Source organism: Anolis sagrei, chromosome 2 (assembly GCF_037176765.1).
Source record: "Anolis sagrei isolate rAnoSag1 chromosome 2, rAnoSag1.mat, whole genome shotgun sequence".
Lineage (NCBI taxonomy): Eukaryota > Metazoa > Chordata > Lepidosauria > Squamata > Dactyloidae > Anolis > Anolis sagrei.
Genome location: NC_090022.1, coordinates 229,054,036 through 229,077,178, shown reverse-complemented (window position 1 = coordinate 229,077,178; position 23,143 = coordinate 229,054,036). Strand labels below are relative to the sequence as shown.

Genomic DNA, 23,143 nt, shown 5'->3' with positions numbered 1-23,143 from the left:
CCAAAAGAAACGGCTAGTTTAATAACCACACTGAAGTTCTATGTCTATCCTAACGTCACTAATCCAAAGTTAGGATCAAGTTTTGAACTCCCAGTTCACCTCATAATCCCATTTAATATTCCACTGGAAGAATGCTGAGCCCAATTCTATGAATGTTGATGTTATTTAACTTACAGTCTCACTTATGACAACCCTAAGGCAAACGTATCAAAGGGTTGTTGGTTTTTTGTCAAGATTTGTTCAGAATGGTTTTGTCTTGCCTTCCTCCAAGACTGAGAAAATGTGACTTGCCCCAAGTCACCAAGCCACCTGGCTCAGGAGGAATTTGAACCCTGGCTTCAAGTCCTAGTCCAGTGCTCAGACCACTAAACCCTTGTGCCAGCAGGACTGCTAAACGAAAGGTTAGCGGTTTGAATCTTGGGAGTGGGGTGAGCGCCCGTCTGTCAGCTCCAGCTTCTCATGTGGGAACATGAGAGAAGCCCCCCACAGGATGGTTAAACATCTGGGTATCCCCTGGGCACTGTCCTTGCAGACAGCCAATTCTCTTACACCAGAAGCGACTTGCAGTTTCTCAAGTCGCTCCTGACACACACACAAAAAACCCCAATCTTATGGTCTAATGAGATTTTAATGTAATATAATTTTTTATTGATTTCATACATTTGTACCCGATCCTTCTCACCCCTGGGGGCGGGGATGGGGGTGGGGGTGGAGACAGACTCAGGGCAGCTTCACAACAAGCACTCTTTTTAGTGCTAATCACAAACATAGAAAAGAGTTAAAAACAATTCGTTTAAAATACATTATATTAATAAAAACATTTGTTTAAAATCACGCCGGTTTAAAATCAGTGTCTGGGTCAGTCCATTGTTCTTCATATCACATTAAATCATCCCAATTGCTGCTTCTATTGCTCAAATGCTTGGTCTCATAACCATGTTTTAAGTTTCTTTCTAAAAGACAGGAGGGAGGGGGCCAGTCTGATGTCACTGGAGAGTTCCACCACTGAGAAGGCCCTGTCTCTCGTACCCACCAGTCACGTTTGTGATGGTGGTGGGACCAAGAGCAGGGACCCTCCTGCTGATCTTAAGCTTCCTGATGGTTTGTAACAGGAGATACGTTCAGACAGGTAATCTGGGCAGGTAATGTAAGTGCTTTTGATAATAATTAACAACATATTTCTAATTTTTTAAAAAAAAGTTCAATGGAGTTTTGCAAATGCTTTTACAAAGTAAAAGTGTCTAATTCACAAGTCAGCTGAATCATTACAAAGATCATTAGTATATGTATCTTATAGACATCTTAAAGTGAACGCCGACGAAATGGCAAGAATCAGGATAAAGCAAGGAGAGAAATATGACGTGGCAGATGAAGGCTCCAACAATACTAGGCCAGTGAATCTATGTCAGGTTTTACACTAAACCTTCCAAGGTTATAGATGTATTTGTGATAGGAGTCAGCACTTTAGATAACTCCTTTCAAGTTCAAACCCAGAATGGATTCACTAGTCCACTAACATTGGAGCCACCAGCTCCATATTTGAGTCATGCTTCTTAACTGTTTACATTTCCTTTATGCTTTATTCAGTTATTTAAAGTATTTTGTTATCATCTTTCAGCCTCCCAGGCCCCTCCAGATGATGCATAAGATGTATTTAATTTAAATTAATAAAGGGAGTAACTTTTTTGAAACCATTAAAATACTCATTAAAAACCTTTTAACATAATCTAAAATAGTACTTCAAAATAATTTTAGATAAAAAAATGATTAAAACAGAGAAGGCTCTCTGAAACCCACAAGGCCATGTGAAACAATGTTGCCCACAGGAAGCTAAAGTTTAAAAATAGTGACCTTTTTCCTTGCAATTTCAAATTCACTTACAATGGAATTTAAAAAACAAACCTTCAGCCATGAAAAGCAACAACAGATAAAACCACCACTAATTCCTATTTCTTGCTTCACTGCTATGCGAACATGAATAATCTTACTAGAAACCCACAACTTCCAACAAGTAATTTATCAGCAACTGGCTGTTTTAGGCCTAACATTACCAACACTCACTCTGTCTTCTACACAATGCTCAACTTACACTAGATAGGGAATTATTACCATACAAAATGGAAAACATCTGTCAAAATAAATGAGCAAAGAACTTTGACTTCCAACATCCTATGCCCTTTTTGAAAAGTACTATCTGCTTGCCCTTATATGAGTTCACGGGGATGAAGCAATAAAGCAATGATGAGAATCTGGTTGTTTGAATAAATAAAATATATTTTCCCTATGATGCCTCAGTGTTGTTTTTAAAAACCCAAGCCAATTTCCAATGCATCAAAGAAGTGGTGTTTAATATCTCTTGGAAGGATCCAGAAACTTGGCTCAAAAGAAGTTTGTTTTCAGAGAACAGCATAGAAAAAGAGTGACCAAATATGTAGATGTTTAAATAAACAAAAATGTTTTGACAGAGGAATTCTAAGCAAATCTCCATAAGAATAAATGAGAGTCCAGTGGAGCCTATACCCTAGGTTCATAGGTTGCCAGCTCAAATTCTTCCTTGGTGAACATTTTACAATTAGTATTTCTCCCAACCATACGCTTTCCTCCTAAGCAAAAGAAACAACAGTAATGCCTGACCTCAAAGTTTTCTCCTTGAACTTCTGCATGTTTTGACAGTTGCTCTGTCTAGAACGGCAAGAGACTGTAGGCAAATACAGACGCAACATCAAAAGAAATGAATTACTAAAGAGGCACACTGGGGGAAGGAAGGGGAGGAGGAGGATAATGATGAGAATGATTTGCGTTACTGTGATGCATGTATTAACTAGTTGTAATTCTCACAACAACCTTCAAAAATGAGGCTTGACAACTGCTGCAGGCCTGCTTCTGGGACCCTCCAGGGGCCACAGAGATTGCCAAGAAACCCTTGTCCCCCTCGCCAAACTAGAAAAGACAGAAGAGAAACTCTTGGAGGTAAATCTAGTTCACTTGTAATAGAAGAATACCCAAAGAATAATTCTGCTTGCTATTTGTTACTGCTGTAGCAGCAGATACAAGAAAAACAAGATGAAAAAATATAGAGATCCAGAATAATTTAGATCAGTGCTTCCCAAAGTGGGCAGTATTGCCCTCTCAGCAGAAGGGAGGCTGCAAGCAGCCAGGGGCACAATTGGGTAGCACTGAACAAAAGTAAGGGGGTAGTGGAAACATAATAATATAATAATAAATTTATTTTTATACCCTGCCTCCATCTGATGATGATGATGATGATGATGATGATTTCTGTCAGCTGAGTGTGTTTCTTTACCCTCTGCTCTATCGTGCTGCTTGCTTACAGCCCAGCTAAGAGTTGTAACTGCAGAAGGGCACAAAGATGCTCAAAAAGGCCAGTGGTGGTTTCTGTTGACGCATGCTACACTTTCTTCCTTTTAACAAGGAGGGGATTTTTGTCCCAGTAAGCATTAAGATGGGCTTTTTGATGGCCCTTGAGATTGGAGGTATCCAGTCTTGGTGAGATCCAGGGTCAGTGAGAACAAACCCCCTATCCAAAAGATCTAAGGATATATTTTCTGGAAAATAAAAGTACATACAGTCCTGCAGAGAAAGAAGCTTGCAGGTCAGTGGAGAGAGGAAGTTGTAGGAAAGCAACAAAACAAGGTGAAAGGAGTCACACAGCTCCCAGCCTCTTTCCTGCCTTCTGTCTATCCATTTGACTGGCCTTCCCTCTTTCCCATTGGCTTCTTTTCTCTCCTTCTCACATCTTTCCTGCTGGGGAAATACTAGCGGGCTGGGGGGAAGAGAATGGAACAGGAGGATGGTTGAGGGTAAAAACAGCAAGTGAGCAATCCTTTTTGGTGCCTTTTTTCCTTCTCAGCTTGCTTTACCAGCAGCATGCACAGATATGTGAGGAGTCTAAAGCAATTTTCTGAAAGAAGAACTAGCCCTTGTAAAATACACAGACAAGTTCAAGTAATTCAAGGAAGGTTCCACTCTTTCCATTGGTAAGCATTGCAACTGTGTGCATGCCTGCATGCAAGCAACAGACACTGAATCTTGTAGACAATAAGACCTGACAATAGAGCAGACCCCATGTCAAATTAATGGAACTTGACTATAATTTTAAAACAGCAAAACGAGACATCAAAAAGAGAAGAAAGCTTGTACACCAAAATCCGGAAAACTGCTAAAGAGGTGAATATCAACAAAGGAAATTTTCCATAAATGTAACAAATAACTTTTGCCACATCCTGAAAGGTGGCCAAATAAGAAAAAAAATCGAATAATGAAGAAGAAATATCTTCCAAATGTCAGTGGAAAGAAATAAAAATGCACGGTTTTCTACAATCTCAGTTGCAAAAACATGGAGAAAGAAGGATTTCCAAAATTGGAATGATCCTGCATAGCATCTACCTGAGTGCAAACAACTTTACGAACATTACTGTGTTCAGGACTCCTTCCATCTCTATAGTAACTCTTTATCCAAAACAGATGCATCCGCTACTTAAACACTTTTTTGGGGCTTTTTTTTGTTTTGTTTTTTGTTTGGGGGTGAAGAGATGGATAAATTCTAACAAGAGATTTCCAAAAGTCAACCCAAAAGTTATCAGTAACACAGGGTTTTTTTTGGGACAGAAACACTACACATTCAAGCTGTTGAAACCATTGATCAGATTTAAACCTCCCGTGTATGCAGGTAAAAACTTAACATACTCCTGAAACATACATGACTATAGTCATTCATGAACTGAGCTGCAGGATAGCATATAACCCCCAAATAAAGGAGATCTACTTCCTGAGTCAACGAACTGATCCACAAATGGCTTGCTCAATTCAAATTAGAACCCAGTTTATAAATAATGATGCAATACATCAAATTCCAAATTAATGTGGTCTGGGCAGGCATAGGACTTAGTGGGTTGCAGGCCAAACATTTTACCAACTTGAAATACATATGTCAATTATTCTACATTGAAAGTGCATTACCACAGTTTGGGACTGGCTTCTCCATCAGAGATATCCTCTGGTTGTTGTCATTCATACAGTAAAAATCCTGAGTTTCTGTTTTTAGATTTCTGGACTCCTGGAACACCTTGATCCACATAATATCACATGAACACTTGAATGGATTGCCGTCTAAAATCCTACAGCAAGAAAATACAGTTATAAAACTCTGTTAATATGCAAAAAAAAAAACAATTTTATTTAAGAAAAACAACTTCAAAAATAGACCACAAATCTTACATTTTAAAATGTGACTGGGCAGGGTAGTAGCTGCGTAAGCAGAACTTAAACAGGACTGAATTACACCTGTCACTGAATAAGCATATATGCATGATGGCAAGCAAAAGTGCACCTTCCATCTGATTCCACCCAAAGGGCCTGCATCTCCATACCTTGATAAGATTTCCATGTCCTAAAGACCCATGAATTTTTATCTACAGACAAATTCAATCTATGTATTTTAAAAATTGTCAACTTGCATCAATCACCACTTCAGAAAACACTCCCATATGTTTTTTTGCCTGTGTGTCTTTGTACCTCACTTTGAGAGAAAGGCAGGTGATAAATCCAATAAATAAATAAATACACACATACATACATTGTGTGAAAAAAAAGATGATCTTCAATACTGATACAAGCTAGTCAGTTTCTGTATAGCCCTCTTATAAAAATAACTATTTTCTGAAAACTCTATTGCCGAAAAAATTAGGGTTTTCTTTGTAATCAAAAGGTTTTACTCTATTAAACTAAGTGATAAATTGACTAAATTGTGCAACCAGCAAAACAGACTTTGAATGGAAGGAAATGCTACTGAGCATAGCAATATTTTGTCAATGTTTTGATTAGAACTAGGAACAGAATCATCATCTTGAGTTACTCAGTTCACTTCAGCAAAAGTATTGTAGACTGAGAATGAGATAAGTATTTGATTCAATGTGTATTTTTGTCCAGATCAGATTTTTTACAAAGTTTTCTCTCTTCTGGGACAAGGAGCTCCCTCTCATGGTCAAAAATACCTGGTAACAGATGTAAACATTTAAGCAGCAATAATATTCTGTGGACTTCTCTACACAGACTATAAGATATTTTAACTACAATAGTACTGCAACAGCAGCAGCGGCAACAACAGAGTAGTGTGGATAGTTAAACGTGGAAGCACATCCTGAGAAATTATAATAAACTCTTTGCAAAGGCTACAGGTGGGCTTCCCATTAAAGCCACATCTCAAGGTAAGTATGGTAGAGTGACAGAAGTCCAGTTGTTTAGTTCAGGCATGAACCATCCTTTCAGTTTTGCTCAGAAAAGCATATTTATGCTTCATGATGATAATCCTTTGGTGTGCTACTTGATAGCCTTAAGACATTTCATTAAAAAGAAAACACAAACTAGTGTGCTAATTATAATAAACTGCAGGAGTTATATTTGATTTGACCACAATGATTGCAATCTCTTTGCAGATACAATCTTTGCAGAATATGCAAACCAGTTGAGATCCTTTGAAAGCTCATCAAACAGTGTTCTACAAGTTTTATATATTCTTGCAAACAGACTGAAAGAGTTAAGCACCCATTCCCAGATGAAGTACTTGGATTTGAGTCAAAAGTAGGTTCTTTGCAGTACTGCATGGGGGACAGGAAAGAGGCAGAACTCTTGCAGACATTATTGCAATGGCTTCCCGTCCACTTGAATGGGTTGCTGTCCTTTAACATGGGAGGGAGGGTGGAAAGAGATTTGTATCTTTCCTCATGTTCTTCTCCTTCACAGCAAGGAAGTCTTTTTTTTCTTTCTCCCACTTCACTTTTTCTTTCTTTCTCAGGAGGTGAGTTAAATGACAAACGTCAGCCTAGTAGTGAGTCACTGTTACAAACTGGGCTTGATAAATACTTTGTTCTCAAGCACATGTGCCCTCCACTCTATACTCATAAATATTCCCAAAATATGGGCACCTAACTCTAATTGCTAGTCCCAAGTAGACTATGTCTACCTGCTGAATGGTGAGTCACATGAATCCCATTGATTTAATGGATGTACTTTAGTAGGAGTAACAACTGGATTTAAGAAAACTGTTCTAGTACACCCAAGGTATGTGAATCAATGCACACAGGCCAAGTAAGGAAGAGACTAGCAGCATACATACACTTGTAAGGTTTCCCTACATAATATGTAGCCATTTATTTATTTATTTATTTATTTTCCGGTGTACATCCTACCGAGTTCAAAAAGACTTATTTCCTTGTATTACATGGATTACAGACATAAATTGAAGAGGAATGGTACTAATGGACTAACCTTTTAATAGCCTACAACCACAACAGACAGCTGCATAAAGAAAATGTCAAATTTCTGCCAAACCCCTACAATCACCAAGGTAGCCTTCATACTTCCGTGCAATGGCAGTGCCACTATGATCAATTTCTAGCCAAAACTGAAGTTGCCCTGACATGAGCAACAAGCATGAAATCAAAGGCTGAAAATAAAATATCTTGCTCCCTGACTTAACATAATCAATGCATTTTCCTAGATTTATCTTACGCCCACTAAGGCCCTTTCCACATATCTGAATAAAATCCCAAGTTTTTTGCTTTGAACTGGAATATATGGCAGTGTAGACTCAGATAACCCAGTTCAAAGCAGATGTTGGATTTTCTGCCTTGATATTCTGGCTTATGTGTCTGTGTGAAAGGGCCTTAACAAATTTCTGAAAAGGAGAACAAGATGATCTGTTGCTTTGGCTGGTATGGGGCTGGGTAGGAATACTTTCTCCCCTTATGGGTTTTTTCCCCACCTACCCCACACTGTCAAGGATAATCAGACCATTAGTTAAGAGCGGTGTCTTAAATAGGGGCCCTTCCATACAGCCCTATATCCCAGAATATCAAGGCAGAGAATCCCATATTATCTGAGTGTGGAATCAGATAACCCAATTCAAAGCAGATATTGTGGGATTTTCTGCCTTGATATTCTGGGATATAGGGCTGTGTGGAAGGGCCCTTGGTCTCCATGGCAGGGGTGAATATATGAATTGTTAATACACCTTCTGGCATATTTGCATAGGATTTGGAACTGCTCCAGTGAATCATGCAATCTTGGGGTTGGGGAAAAATGTCCTGCCCTTGAGGCTGTTCTCTGGGTCTTTACCCTCAACAGAGTCAAAATGGTCTGGGGGCTTACACCCTCTGGCTTAAGTTTCCAGTTTATTAGCTAAATCTGTGACTTTCAGGAATTCCTCTAAGGGGAAGGCTGAGGATGCAGATCCGGGGAGATTGACCACTCCAACTTTTCCTTTATCAAATTGCTCTCTGCATTTAGATTTGCTTATCACCTAAATCACAGAAACATAGAGTTGAAAGAGACTACAAGGGCCATTAAATCCAACCCCCTGCCACGTACCCCCAGCAGATGACTATCCAGCCTCTGCTTAAAAACCTCCAGAGAAGGAGACTTTCACCACTCTACCAGCAACATACTGCACTACCAAACAATAATTAAATAGGTAACAATTAATAAAGTTGTCCTTATTTTATCCCATCTTCTGTGTCTGGTTTCTTTATTGCTCAGGTTGGATAGCAAGTCTCACCAGGGGCCCTTCCAAACAGGCCCAAAATGTGGGGCCTATCTAGCTTTTACCTGAGACATCCAAATGACAATCCAGTTTGCTCCAGATTAATAAAACACCTGGAACGATCTGGACCTTAAGTTAAGGTCAGGATCTTCCAAATGAGGGCTTCTGCAGACTCAGGGGTCAATCTCCACAGCCGTCCCAGTCCTTCAAGCACCCACCCCCTTCCCTCCAGCCCCCATTTCCCCCTTAAAAACGTACTGGAGGGGCCTAGCAGCAACTCAGGTCCCTCTGTAGAGTACTCCTGATGCATGAGAATGATGTGTCAGGAGGTGGGGAGGGGCATCTCATGACAAATCATTTTTGCATGTCAGGCGTTCTTTGCAGTGGGGATTGTGCTGTCCATCTGGTGAGTTTTTTTATGGAAATGGGGGAGGGGGGAAAGGGAAGGTGGTGGGCGCCTGAAGGACCAGGATGACTATGGGGATTGATCCTGGGACTGGGGGGGGGGGGGTCAACCTGGGATGGCATCTTGCCACCCCTCGAGGGAAAGGTTGGAAACAAAACCTGGGAGGAAGTGTGCCCTAGGAAACTAAGTGGTGACAGTATTGAAAATTAGATGGAGACTGAGGTCCCTTCTATACTGCCTTATAATCCAGTTTCTGATCCCAAATTATCTGCTTTGAACTGGATTATGTGGCTGTGTGGAATTATATAATCTATTTCAAAGCAGATAATCTGGCATCAGTCATTGGATTATATGGCGGTGTAATTCCAGACCAAAAGAGTACTGAAAAGGAAAACAAGAGATCTGGTGCTTCTCATCTCAAGTGAATACTATATCTATACTTAAATTAGTCCTTGGCTGTTGTATATTGACTAGCATATAAATGTATTGATTGGCAGAGCTTTTTTTAATTGTCTTAAAATTGTTAAAGCACTTTTATATTTCCAATGCATGTGCTTACTTCTCTGGGTAGATTTAAGGGGCCATTTGTAAGCAGTATTACAACTCGTATGCACAGCATTTTTTTTAAAAAAAGACATTCATTTTCAAAGTTCATGTTTAAAATTATAATATTCTTTACCTTTTACTCTGCCTTCAACATATTAATACACTCTGGTAGTAAATGCAGCATAATAGCACAAGCCACAGCTGCTTTGTAGTTTCCAGAGAAAGGTAGAACACAAATCCTATAATCAGCAGCACTATAATCACCACTAAGCCCATACTCCACACTCTGGACACATCAAAAGTGGCTCATTGTTCCTTCTCCCTCAACCCTTTTCACAGTAATATTTTCCCCTCTTTCTTTCAGTCTTATTGTTGCTGTTTATTGTTTTCAATATACATGTTATTCTTATTTTTCCAATAATTTCTCGCATCACCTCAAATTTCAACTTTATTAGAAGATCTTACTGCTTGCTATACCATTAAAACTACTCTTAAAAGTTATTTTAAGTTATGGCCTTTGAAAAAAAATTAAACTCACTTCTACCAGTTATAAACAAGCCAAACGAAAGCCTAGACTGTAAATTTCACTGTTTTCGTTAAAATAATCCTATACACAGCCTTGGATTTGTCCATCAAGGTATTCTACTCCCCACCCGGTCAGATACGTAAGATAAACTGCTCTATCAAGCCAATTTATATAATAACGGTTATATGCTCAATTTAGCCATGAAAAGAATGGGTGTCTCCCACTGTTCCTTTAATCCTAAATTGAAAAGTTGAAACATGCTTGCATAAGCTTTTTAAACTTTCAGAGTTCATGTGAACCCATAAGGAAGATCAAAAGGAAAAAATGTAAAATGCCATTATTAAGCATTTTATGTCAACAACCAACATTAATATGAACTGACAAAAATTATCACATTCATCTGAATAGTATTAACTGTGCTATGGAGATTATGCTATATAAAATACAAGAAGCAAAACACTTATTAGGAAAAGTTCATTTTTAAAATGGTAGATACATTTTAAAAAGTTACTTCTTCAAATGCAAAAACACTGCAGAATGAAGTAAATCAAACTACTTTTGACATCCAGCTTTTAAGTGACTAACATGTTAGTAAAAATATTCTAATGAGTGCTGTTTCTTAATAATAGCATTAGAATAAAATAACATTAATTCATATAAAGTTATGTGAGAAATTAAATCAAACACATTTTTAAAATCTTTTAGATTCTCGATCAACTATAGTTAACTCACAGAGACAAAATCCTCCATTTACTATACAAATTTACCAGCTTTTACTTATACAAACTATATGAAATTATTAAACAAATGAACTGTGCCAGCCCTACATCCTTGTGTCACATCTCAAAAAGGTAAAAGAAATAAAGCTGTCAAAAAGTCTCAAAGAATCAAAATAAAGAGAACAAACAAACCAAAGAATTAAATAAATGAAATCATCAATCAAAATTAAATCTTTTGGAATAGCATGGCATCATCATAGCATGCATAGGAAGATATGATTCGATAGTTTCCTTGCAAGCAGAACTAAAAAAAAGTAATACTTCAGCTCCATTTTTGTAAAATGTCCTTATTATATATTTATGTGATGAGTTATTAACAAGTGATTAAAAGCCTAAGTGAAGCAGTGATACCACAATTTGCCTTTTCTAAAAAAGAAACAATGTTTTCTTGCTGTAACCAAAATTCCTGAAATTTAGCTGCAGCTGATAATGACAATCATAACAGTCCTCACCCTTTTATTTAAAAAAAAATAAATCTGTTACTTACAGATCACTCAAATTCAGGTGCCGGAAAGACTTCCGGGACAAACTTGAAAGTTTATTTCTTGACAAGTTACTGTAAAGAAAAAAAACAATGCAATCAAAAATTAAGATGGTTTGAAACAATAACTAAAAATTAGAATCCAAGCATCAGTAAGCTTTCTTTAAGACTTCTGCCATATTGCTACCTCCAAAAATTATACAAACTATACGCCACCTTAATGGAGAAGGACGGGCTAGAAATGCTCCTAATAAATAATAAATTAATAACTAGCATCAACAAAATGGTAAATATTAATCCCAACAGATCTTAGAACAGGTCTAGTTATATGAAGAAAAAATATTTTCCAAAGAGTTTCTGAGTCCCTGGAACTTGGCAAACAGGAGCTCTTCTAGCAGGGATTTTTGCATGAGCGTGGTGAAAAATACAGCAAAAGGTGAGCTTGTGTCTGTTGGGTCAAACATTCCAAAGAATCTTTTGGAAGAGTTTGTTGGACTAAAATTGTTGTATCTGTTGAGGTAAACTGTTGGGTTGTTTAAATTGGGAAGACATTTGCTTTTGTGCTCATTAGTATTTTATTGGCCTATTGCATTTTGGTGAGCTTGTATCATTTGTGTAAGCTAAGTAGAGATGTGTTTATGTGCTCATTAGTATTCTGTCTTTCTATTCTGCATAGCCTCAGGCCGAATACAGACAGGCCCTTGTCCCAGAAGCATCCATGTTAAAATAATGCAGATGTTTCTGGGGGCCTGTCCATACCCACCCCAGAAAGCGCGTGCTTTCTGGAATGGGTTGTCCAGACATTATTTTGGAACTAGCCCGAGAGAATGTCCAGAGGCCCTACCCCCCTTCCCAGCCCCCCAGACACCTTAGAAAACTAATATCTTAAGTGGTCTCCATTAGAAGCCTCAGCTGGATCTTCCAGTGGGTAGAAATGACACACCAGGAGAGCGGGTTGGAGGAGCGATTTTCCTCCCTCCGCCCCTCCGCCACCCCGTTCTTTTGGCATATCATTTCTATGCGCTGGGAGAGTAAGCCGAGGCTTCAAATGGAGACCACATAAGTTTTTATTAGTTTGCTAAGGGGTCTGGAGTTTGCGGGGGGGGGGGGAGCAAGTTGGTATTCACACAGTTTACCGGGCTTATTTAGCCTGGTAATCTGTAGGAATACTGTCTGGACTGCAGTATTCTGCAGTCCAGAACTGGATATAGTGGATTTATCCCACGCCTTCCAAGAAGGCGCGGAATAAATCCATTATCAAATTCAATCTCTACAAACCAGGGTTTTCCTAGTTTGTAGCGAATTAACACAGGACTGTCCAGAATGTTGTCTGAACAGCCCCTCCTTTATTGTGGGAGTTCCCGCAATAAAGGCCCTGCTTGAGCATAAGCTCTCATGGGCTGGGGCATTTGCTAAGAAAGAGTCAGGTCGCTTCTACACTGTCATATAAAATCCAGATTATCTGCTTTTAATTTGTTATATAGCAGTCTAGGGCCCTTCCAGACAGGGCAAAAATCCAAGAGGAATTGGGATTTTAAATCCCTATTTTTCTTGGGATGGAGACCACACATATGGTCAAACCCCTGTGCTTTTGCAGAGGTGGTGTCCAGAAACTCATCAATACAGATCCGAGAACAGCAGAGGTGAGTGGGGGCACTGCCAGCCTCCTTCTCACGCGCACACACACACCCTCCATTTCCCACTTCACTTATGAGAGGAAGGCTCCATTTAAGGCCTGCAGTCTTCTCCCCTCCCTCCCCTCTCCCTTGGAAAAGAGGCCTTTCTCCTCCAAGGCCCCTTGTTGGTTCTTTCAGACCCTTTCTCTGGTAAATTAAGAAGGAAATGGGGAGCTCCGAGGGAGTCTACAGTGGGAGGTAAGAAAATCACAGGTTTTCCATTCCTGCAGGGATACACAGACATGGAAATGTGTGTTTTTTCAGGGCTAATTGGGTTTAAAGGGCGCCTTTTAGCACGTGCTTTTCAGCTCTTAATCCGATGCCTCCTGATTCCTCCCACATTTTGGCTAAACATCATTTAGCCACACCCCCTCCCTTTTAACCCACTTTAACCCGGGTTATAATGCATTTGTAAAAGGGCCCATAGACTCATATAATCCAGTTCAAAGCAGGTCATGTGGATTATCTGCTTTGATAATCTGGATTATATGGCAGCGTAGAAGGGGTCCTAGAGTACATTGCAAATAAAATAAATAAGATGAACTCATAACACAGCAAAATAAATCTATCACAAACATGACTGAATTCATGTTTGTGATAGATAAATTTGCTGATTGGAATGTAGTACTAGAAGGACATGACCATTTTCAGAGAAATACACCAAACAAGGTAGAAGATGGGGTATCATTATAGATCAAGGATGTTGGTAATTGTTTAGAAATCCATAATATAAATCATGGAAGTCAGGTTTAGATAAAGTCAGGTAAAAATAAAAGAGAAAGTAACAACAGTAATGTCATTGTGGGAATGGCAAGTGTTTGACAATGGAATACACTGCTATAGAATGATGTTGTATCTCTTTTTGAAGGTTTTTAAACAGAGCTAGGAGTGCTTTGATTGTGTATTCCTGCATGGCAGGGGGTTGGATTGGATGACCCTTGTGATTTCTTCCAGCTCTATAATTCTCTGATTCTATGATGTCGACTACATGCTCAATATATTCATAAAAATACATGTTTTTCATATCTTCTTTGATCATTGATGCCCAAATTTACCAATCCTGACCATGTGCCAAATATCTTCAACTTAATCCTTTTAAGATAATCCTTTCAAACTGCATGTGCAATGTGTACCCACATGAAAGATCACAGCAGTCATTAGGCCTTTCACGTCAATTAAGCATTTACTGCTTCATAATATAAGGAACTTTTAATACCTTCCACTAGACTAAAGATCAGAGACATTCTTGCTCTAGACTATGTTCATATGGGCACCTACACTGTGGGAGGCACATTTTCATTAAAGGGGAGATAAAGTGGCAAGATATCAAAGTTTCTGATGCAGAAACATACTTCGTGTTTTCTCCCTTGGATTTTAAGAGGCCATCAAAAAAGCTGTTGGGCTCTATCCCTGAGCAAAAACATCAGGGCTCAGACAGCTTGGTAGATTCTGCCGTGCTTCCTCTTGTCTCTTGTTTTATTCGGTTCAGTCCCCATAAGGAGCAGGTTCTAAGGCTGAACTAGATCTTGAAATGGCCACATGCTTCCAACAGGTTACATGGCTCCCTGCAAATTAGGGCAAACTCTAAAGCATTGGTTTTCAACCTGGGGTCCCCAGATGTTTTTGGCCTTCAACTCCCAGAAGTCCTAACAGCTGGTAAACTGGCTGGGATTTCTGGGAGTTGTAGGCCAAAAACCTGGGGACCCACAGGTTGAGAACCACTGCTCTAAAGCATTCTTAAGAAATTTTGAGGTGTATGGAGTGATTTTCCTAGAGGTAATGGCAGCCACAGACATTATGTATCAGTAGATATCTGAACAAGTAACTGCGGTTAACATTATTTAGGTTGAAAAATGCTAGGATAGCTAACCACAATCTTCACAATCTGAAGTAGGCTTGTTTTAGTAAACCAAGTTAACTTTAATTACAATTTTCTGGGTGAGAAACCACAATTAGCTAAAAATGGAAGCAGAACTGCTCCTTGTGGCTGTGCCAGAGAAAAATATAACAAATCTAACAACAGTTTCAAAAGAAGGGAATGCACCAGACCAGCAGTCTTGCATAGGACCATTTACTTATAATTACATGCAAATTATTTTATTGGTTTGTTGTATTACACCCCAATCCGAAGACCCCTTCTAATAACCACAGTCCCTTCTACACTGCCATATAAAATCCAGATTATCTGCTTTGAACTGGATTATATGGCAGGGTAGACTCATATAATCCAGTTCAAAGCAGATAATGTGGATTATCTGCTTTGATAATCTGGATTATATGGCATTATAGAACGGACCCGTGAGGTATCATGTGAATCAATCAACTAAGCAGCATGAATCAAGACTCCAGTGGCTTGCATCCATTTTCACCCATTGCTTTCTGAGGGGCTGCCTTTATTTTTAATTCATGACACTGTTTAATTTCCTTCGTTTACATTTTGGATCATCATGCATCAGCTATGAAAAGACATATGGCTACACAAATTTCATTTATGAGGCAAGATAAAAAGTGATGGTAAAAATATTTTAGATAAATATGTACTTAACCTTTCTTTAGGATCTGATTTCACTGCAGTTGTTAAAAGTGCTCACTGCTATTGTTAGCATACTTACATGATTTACACTGTGGGAAATCAGTTTATTTTTAAGAAGAATGTTAAATGAGAATTAAAAGACTCCTTCTGTGAGACAATTAGAGCCAAAATAGTTTTCTTAGCTGGAAAGTTCATGCAGTATTATCAATCTTAATTAAAATGTCTGCAAAACAAAACAAGTTTCCAAACCCAAAATGTGCACAAATGGTTGAAGAGATGAAATAAAAAAATACATAAATGCAAGTCTTCACTATGATAATGTAAATGTCATTTAAAAATTTCCTCCCCACAAAGGCAGGATTTTTGCCAACAGTGTTAATCAGGCATCTTATATATCCTGTTTTCGTTGGTTTAAATAAAAATTCAGGATACCAGCCAACTTGCCATATAAATACATAAGATGGGATGTGTGGACTGCTCTCCTTAATACATAAATTTTCACAGCATTCTTGAAATGATAATTCGAGTCAGAGTACATTCAAATAAGAGCTCTGCTGGATAGAATGAATAGCCTCTTTTGTCCAGGATTTTATTACCAAATAGATGCATAAAGGATATCTACTACCAGGACCTGCATACAATAGCACTGATATTCAAAAGCATGCTGGCTCTGATACAGAAAGTAGTACACTATATAGCCACCATGACAAGAGTGTGTTCATTTGCCTTTAAGCTGACTGCCGACTTATGGCGATCACATGAATTTCTTGGGGTTTTCATAAGCAAGGAATACTCTAAGGTGATTTGATCAGTTCCATCTTCTGAAATATAGTCAACAGCACCTGGTATTCTTTGGTGGACACCCATCCAAGTATTAACCAGAGTTTGGCCTTCTTAACTTTCAAGATCAGATGGAATCTGGTGTCTTTAGGATATTTAGTTCCTCTTACCATGAAAAGTCACTGAAAAATTATCAGGTTTTCACACTACTCAGGGAACTGTCATTTGCTTCTTCTTCCATACCATGAACAAAATGTTGGTAGCAGACTACTCACACCTTTCTGAGAACAACAAATAGTACTACAAGGTTCCTGTTTCAAAAGGTTTGAAGCCTTGATCTTGAGCCCTACAGCACTGAAGATACATTTTGACATTTTATTGCTGGTCCCCATTTACAATTTTCAAGTAAACTTTCTTCACATCTGCCCATATGAAGACAAAATAAGGTGTTGACGTCTGATAAAAGCTTGTCTGTTCTGAAACCATGAAGGAGCTTTTCACTTACATGTACTGCAGGTTGGTGTTCTTCAGAAAAGCCTGGCGTGAAACAAATTTCAAGCCTGAGTCCACAACAGTTCTGCAAAAATACACAAGCATGTGTGAGAATTGACAGTTTTCAGTCCCGGAATATGTTCCCCTGTCATCCTCACAGTCTTCTTTTGAAGCAGATCAGGATTGAGGGCAGATGCGGGACATCCAGCAGGAATTTTTAAAAAAAAGAAACCCCCCTTCGTTATGCGCTGTACCATATACACGCACATATTAATATTTTAATATAAACACAAGCAGATTTGCATGTGCACATATGAAATCTAGTGAATAACAGAGGGAATTTTAAAAAACAAATTTCTGCCAAATCTCTCTCTTCCCCCAATTCTTGATTCAACCTCTGTTTAAGATTATATATAAAGTGTAAAAGAAAGATTTTCTGGTGCTTCCCTGTGTGTCCATTTGACAGCCCGATCAGCTAATCAGCTGTTTTGGGCTTTTTAAAAAGTGCATGTATGCTGGAGCAGTCTACACAGGGGGAAGAAAGGGAAGCACATGTTTTGCATGACTGCAGGGATATACAGTTATGCGAAGGTTCACGTTTTTCAGGTGAAATTGGGTTGTAAGCACACTTCTTAATATGTGCATTTTATCTGTTAACTCGATCCCTCCCGATCCCTCCTTCACTTTGGCTAAATGTCTTTTAGCCACCCCTCTTTAACCCGGGTACTTCTGCATTTTACACTACGTGAGAATGACTGAACCAAAGTTCCCCAAAAGTTTTGTCCCTCAATGGGGACTTCAACCTATCTTTTCCAAATCACAGACCAGCACGTAACTGATCCTCCACACCACCCCCATACAGGTGAAAGTATTTCAAAGGCCTGGTTTAAAAAAGGGTCTGTGATATTATAACTATTAAATACTATCAACCCAATTCAGACTTTTAAATCTGAACCTGAGGGCCTAAATGTACACCTGGGGTTCATGCATATGCATTTGATAAGATTTTTTCCATTCTTTCTAATGAAAATAGAACAACTCAATCCTAACATTCTTTTGAATGTGTATGGAACTTTTTTCTTTCACTAAAATAAATGAAGGCCCATATATGTAGGAATTCAGCAGATGCCATTACAGAGCTATACTGGACCACAGCAGAAACTTTACAACAACAAATGTAAACAATTAACAATATACTCACAAATTTCTTAATCCAGTGTACAGTCCCACATCAATTTCATTTATGCTTTCTAACTGCCGCTGGTTTGCAATATAACTATTTAAAAGAGAAAAAAAAGAGAGAGGAGAAAATATCAGTAAGAAGACAGCGGTACTTTATTTTTCCTTTTTCAAATGTTTGCGTGCCATTTATAGATATAGAGAGACACAACATCTGACTCTGAAGAAGGCAGGAAGAGGAATCATTTTTTTCTCCATTACCAATATGATCACAAGGCAGGTTTGCAAACGCACTTCTATAAACAATCACTACAACAAGAAAGAAAGACCTTTGCAGGATATGAGCAGAGTAGATGTCAGAAGTCCAAATCTAGAACACCCTCTATTAAAGCTTTCATATAGTCCCCTGCAAGTTCACTATTTTCTTGGCAAGCAGAAGAAGGCAACTAACAAGGACTACAAATCATAGCACCAATGAACTTTGCATGCAATAGTAGAGATGGAAAATAAATTTGAAAGTATCGTACATGCTATCAGGCCTGTAGCCGGGGGGTGGGGGGTTAGGGGTTCAACCCCCCCGCCCAAAATTTTTCAGGTTAAAAAAAAACTGGTTTACTCATGAATTTGAACTGGTTAACCAAATCCCCATGCTAAGTCTATGAGATGCCAAAAATTAAGAGTCCCTCCAAAACTGCAAGCACTATCTCAAGCAAATATTGACAATTTATTCACACTGACATTACTTGCAGCAATAGCCAATGAATTGAAGCAACCAAGTTTTTTTTGGGGGGGGGGTGTTGAATGCTCTCATTAAGGAGGCCAGACTTGGTGGAGGTGGTTGACAGGGGAGGAGCTGCAGGCTATTGAAGGCTGCTCTGCCCCCTGCTGTGCTCTTTGCTTCAGCATGAGCTAGGAGGCAGGTTTCAACCCCCCCCCCAAATTTTCAACCCCTCCCGAAAATTTTTTCTGGCTACGGCCCTGCATACTATAAAGTGAGCCTACCTAATTCATACTTCCTAAACCAAAATGCAGTTGTTCGCAGCATTTGAACTTCTCTGAATTCTGCAGTGCAGTTATCCAGCTACACATATATGTACCCTCAAAAATACAATGATGTTATTTGCCTTCTAGTTATTTTCAACTTATGGTGATCATAAGGTGAAGTTATCCTGCTGTGTTCTCTGCAAGATTTATACAGAAGGAGCTTGCGATTGCCTTCTTCTTAGGTCGTTAGTATGACTTGGCCAAGGGTGTCACCTAGTAGCTTTCCATGGCAGAGTGGAGATTAACCCTTAAACCATTACAATCCCACCAAAAATGCAGTGAAGTAAACAAAATCGACATATTGATTTATATATGTTTAAGTGCAAGTAACCCTCCTTTCTCTCCCCTCCCCCCAACCCCCATAAAACTTGGAAACTAATTCCAGGGGGTTCCCCCTCCACAGAAGGTATGGGGGGAAGCATAGTGAGAAAATGACATTGGCCTTTTCCTGATTTTGCTTGTGAAACATGTTGCATCACTATCTGTACCCCACTAGATATACGTCATTATATTATTGTTTGTTGAAAACAGATTTTCTGCATAGTTTTGTTTCATATACATAATTTTTACCCCACTATTCCAAGATTTTCCTAGAGAATAAAGCAGTTGTAGTCCAAGAAAACAACTTTTCCAAGCACTCTCAATTGTCAATGTAGCTAATAGTGCCATAGGAGCACAAAAACATTGCAAGGAGGAGGAAGAAAAAAACTTTTTTGTTAGTTTCTTATAGGTGGAGTGGAGTGAGAAAACGCATTTCTCCACATCGGGAAGAGAGTACATTTAACATTTCTTCCCAGACCTTCTAAAAACAAGTGCATCATCATGGCTAAAAGACAGTGTCCCTGCTGGGAAATGATGCTCCAGATGCATTCCAGATGAACTGTACTACTTGTTTTCAAACTGACTTCCGGGAAACCCTGGGGTTACTTGGAAACCTATCAAGTGTTCCTCTGCAGGAGAATCTGTAATGGCAGATAAATTTCCATAAAAACCAGTTTTGCTGTTCTGATTCTTCTTTTGGGTGACCACTATCAATCTGCCATATGGAGAACTGCATGACAATACTGGGCATATTCTAGACTTCCCTCTTCCATGGTATATTAATCAGCTTGTTCAGTGCCCCATGGGAAATGAATGTACACACTAGAAAGTGCTCTAGAATTATCCAACATGCAGAGGTACCATGGCAGATGGTTTCTCACTGCTTTTCTTCTTGGAGAGAGCAACAAAACTTCTAGCAATTTCCTTCCTTCTGCAAGAAGTATTTGAAAACTGAGCATCTTTTGAATACTATTCACAATTCAGGATTTATGTGCAAAATGTGCATATGTTTGGAATGTAGATTCGTATTCTTCTGCAGGAAAATACAATTTCTGCATAAGAATCTACATTTTCTAAATCTAAATTTCTGCTGTTTCCTGTGCTAAAAATGCTGTTCCCTGAGAAAGACAGTCAGGTGCAAATTTTACACAGAATAAGTTCCACACTGAAGGTTCTTGTCAATCCCAGAGTCTTCTCACCAGGGTTTCATAACAGTTAAGAGACATGTTTTTCTGACCAGTTCTCAAATATTTTCATTTTTAAAAAATATTCTTCCCATCCTAAACACATGATTATGATTTTTTTTTAATGCAGACAGCATTAGAATACTTGCTTAGCACTTGCTTAAATATAGCAACAGAAATGCCCCCCCCCCCTCACACACACACACACTTTCTTACAGAATGCTCAAACCATATTGACCCTCTCAATTTGTTCTAATGGAATTGTAGTGGCTATATAGACAGAAAGGCACACCTTGTACAACCTAACTTCACATTATGTTCCATAAAAGGTAGCCCGGCTCCAAGGGCCTTATGTTTTTGCAGAGCTGCCATCCTCTTATGGGTGCTGATGTAAGTTTCATTTTCACTAAAGCCATTTGAAAGTTTAATGGTTTTATCCAACTTGTACATGGTTTTAACTATTTGAGTTATTCTATATGCTTTTAGACTGTGTGTTTAGTGTATTTTCATCTGGCCTCTTTCCCAGCATGGGATTCAATTTTTTTTACTGTTTTACATTTCAAATATTTTAAATTGAATTTACTACACACCATGCTGACACCTTTGGATAGAGGATGGAATATAAATATTTTAATAAATATGCACTAAATATGCAGATGGGAAAGCCACTGCATTTACCATGGGGGTTGAGATTGGGAAATTAAGTTCCTTGTCTTCCTCTTTTCCTAGGGATCAAATGGAACCCATTTGCACACCTCTCTCCCACACTTACGTCCTAACAGACACCTCAATAAGATCTCCATTCCTGAAAGACCTAGGTCTAATCCCTTATGGCCGCTGTTTGGACTGCCCCCTCAGAAGTACTGGGACTTCTGAGGGGGCAATCCGCACACCCCTCTCACGGTTTCCAATCTCAATGAGCCCAGAAAACCCAGAGGGCTGTAACTCCTCACCCAATCACCCAGAAAAGCCTTTAAAACTATAAATTACTTACCCCGCTATCATTACCCTGCTGCCAACCCTCTCCTGACACATATAAATGGAGCACCAGGAGAAGGACGGGGCAAGGAGCGATTTTCCTCCTGGCCCCCTTGTCCTGGCATGTCAATTCTACATGCCAGCAGGGTCGGCCATAGGGTAAGGGCAGCCAGGCAAGTAATTTTTAGTTTTTAGGGCTTTTCTTGGGCCCCCTGGTGGTGCAGCGCATTAAACCGCTGAACTAATGAACTTGCTGACCGAAAGGTTGGTAGTTCAAATCTGGGGAGCAGGGTGAGCTCCCACTGTTTGGCTCAGTTTCTGCCAACCTAGCAGTTTGAAAATATGCAAGTGTGAGTAGATCAATAGGTACCGCTCCTGCAGGAAGGTAATGGTGCTCCATGCAGTCATGCTAGTCACATGATCATGGAAGTGTCTACAGAAAACGCCGTCTCTTCAGCTTAGAAATGGAGATGAGCACTACCCCCCCCCCCCCCCCCCAGAGTCAGACATGACTAGACTTAATGTCAGGGGAAACCTTTACCTTTACTAAGGCTTGTGGAGGGACTTTGTTGTCTGGATGCCCTGCTGGAAGGTCGGAAGGGCATGTAGACATTTCCCCCACCCCCAAAAGTGAAGTGTTTTCTGCTGGTGTGGGGACAGGAGTCCAGCATAGCCCAGGTTTTTTAAAACCGGGCCGGATTGGACTTTTCCCCTGCCATAGTCCCACACTTAAGCAACTACACCATGTGTGGTGTTAAGGCCCTTCCACACAAGCCAAAACCTTGATAGAAACTGACATTCGATCCCATGCTGAACCAGCACCAGCACAGAAGGGTTATGGCCACTGCCCACCTCTCAGTCCCTTTTGAGGGGAAATTCCTCCTCCCCCCTCGAAAGCTCCATTGTGTCATCTTCTGGTGAAACAGAGCCCATAGAAGCCTCCAGCCTTGGTAAATACCTATTTTTAACTTATTTAAATTATATGCAATTGATATTTGATATTGGAATGGCCTTGGACTAGAATTTTCAAATTATGTGATTTTAATGTTTATATTAATATGTTTTTAACCTCATGCTTTAATGTCTAAATGTTATTATGTTTTTAGGATTTAATTGATAGTCATATGTTATTGTTGTTTCATGTTAAGTTTTTCATATGTATGTTAGGCACTGAATTTTACCATAAAAATGTTGGAAACAACTTTGAGTTCCTCCCCCCTCCCACTTCCGGGTGAGAAAAGCAGTATATAAATGAAGTAAATAAATAAACAATACATAAATACCTCCAAAGATCTGAACCTTATTGAAAGGTCCAGATATTTGCAGGATTTTTTTTTTAATCGGGCTGAAACCTGGAAATTCAGGTTTATTCCATGTTAAACCAGATTAACCAAAGGCAGTGCTTCTCAAATTGTGACCTGCAGAGTCCTCAGGGCTCAGCAAAACATAGTCAGGGACTCCTTGGTGGTCCCTGAGGGGGCCCCCACTCCGCTCTGCCTAGGAAGAGCACAGCCTATGGAGCCCAGTTGTCGCCATAGCCTACAGGGCCTATGCATCACCAGCGCAGCCTATGGGGCCTCCATGATGACGATGCCGGCGCTGCCTATGAAGCCTCCACACAACAACACCATGGTCTATGGGGGCTCCACAATGATGAT

At 39.4% G+C, this 23,143-nt stretch overlaps 1 protein-coding gene across 10 annotated transcripts in view; it reads right to left on the bottom strand.

Moving 5' to 3' along the window:
- The window catches only part of NTRK2 (neurotrophic receptor tyrosine kinase 2), a 208,467-nt gene that overhangs the window by 152,619 nt on the left and 32,705 nt on the right, over positions 1-23,143 (bottom strand). For all 10 annotated transcript variants that reach the window (XM_060762108.2, XM_060762112.2, XM_060762111.2 and 7 more), the window contains exons 3-6: positions 17,981-18,055; positions 16,793-16,864; positions 11,305-11,373; positions 4,981-5,138 (exon numbers count right to left, since the gene is read on the bottom strand). In XM_060762108.2, coding sequence (XP_060618091.2) covers positions 4,981-5,138; positions 11,305-11,373; positions 16,793-16,864; positions 17,981-18,055 — 374 coding nt within the window. The remainder of the gene's footprint in view (positions 1-4,980; positions 5,139-11,304; positions 11,374-16,792; positions 16,865-17,980; positions 18,056-23,143) is intronic.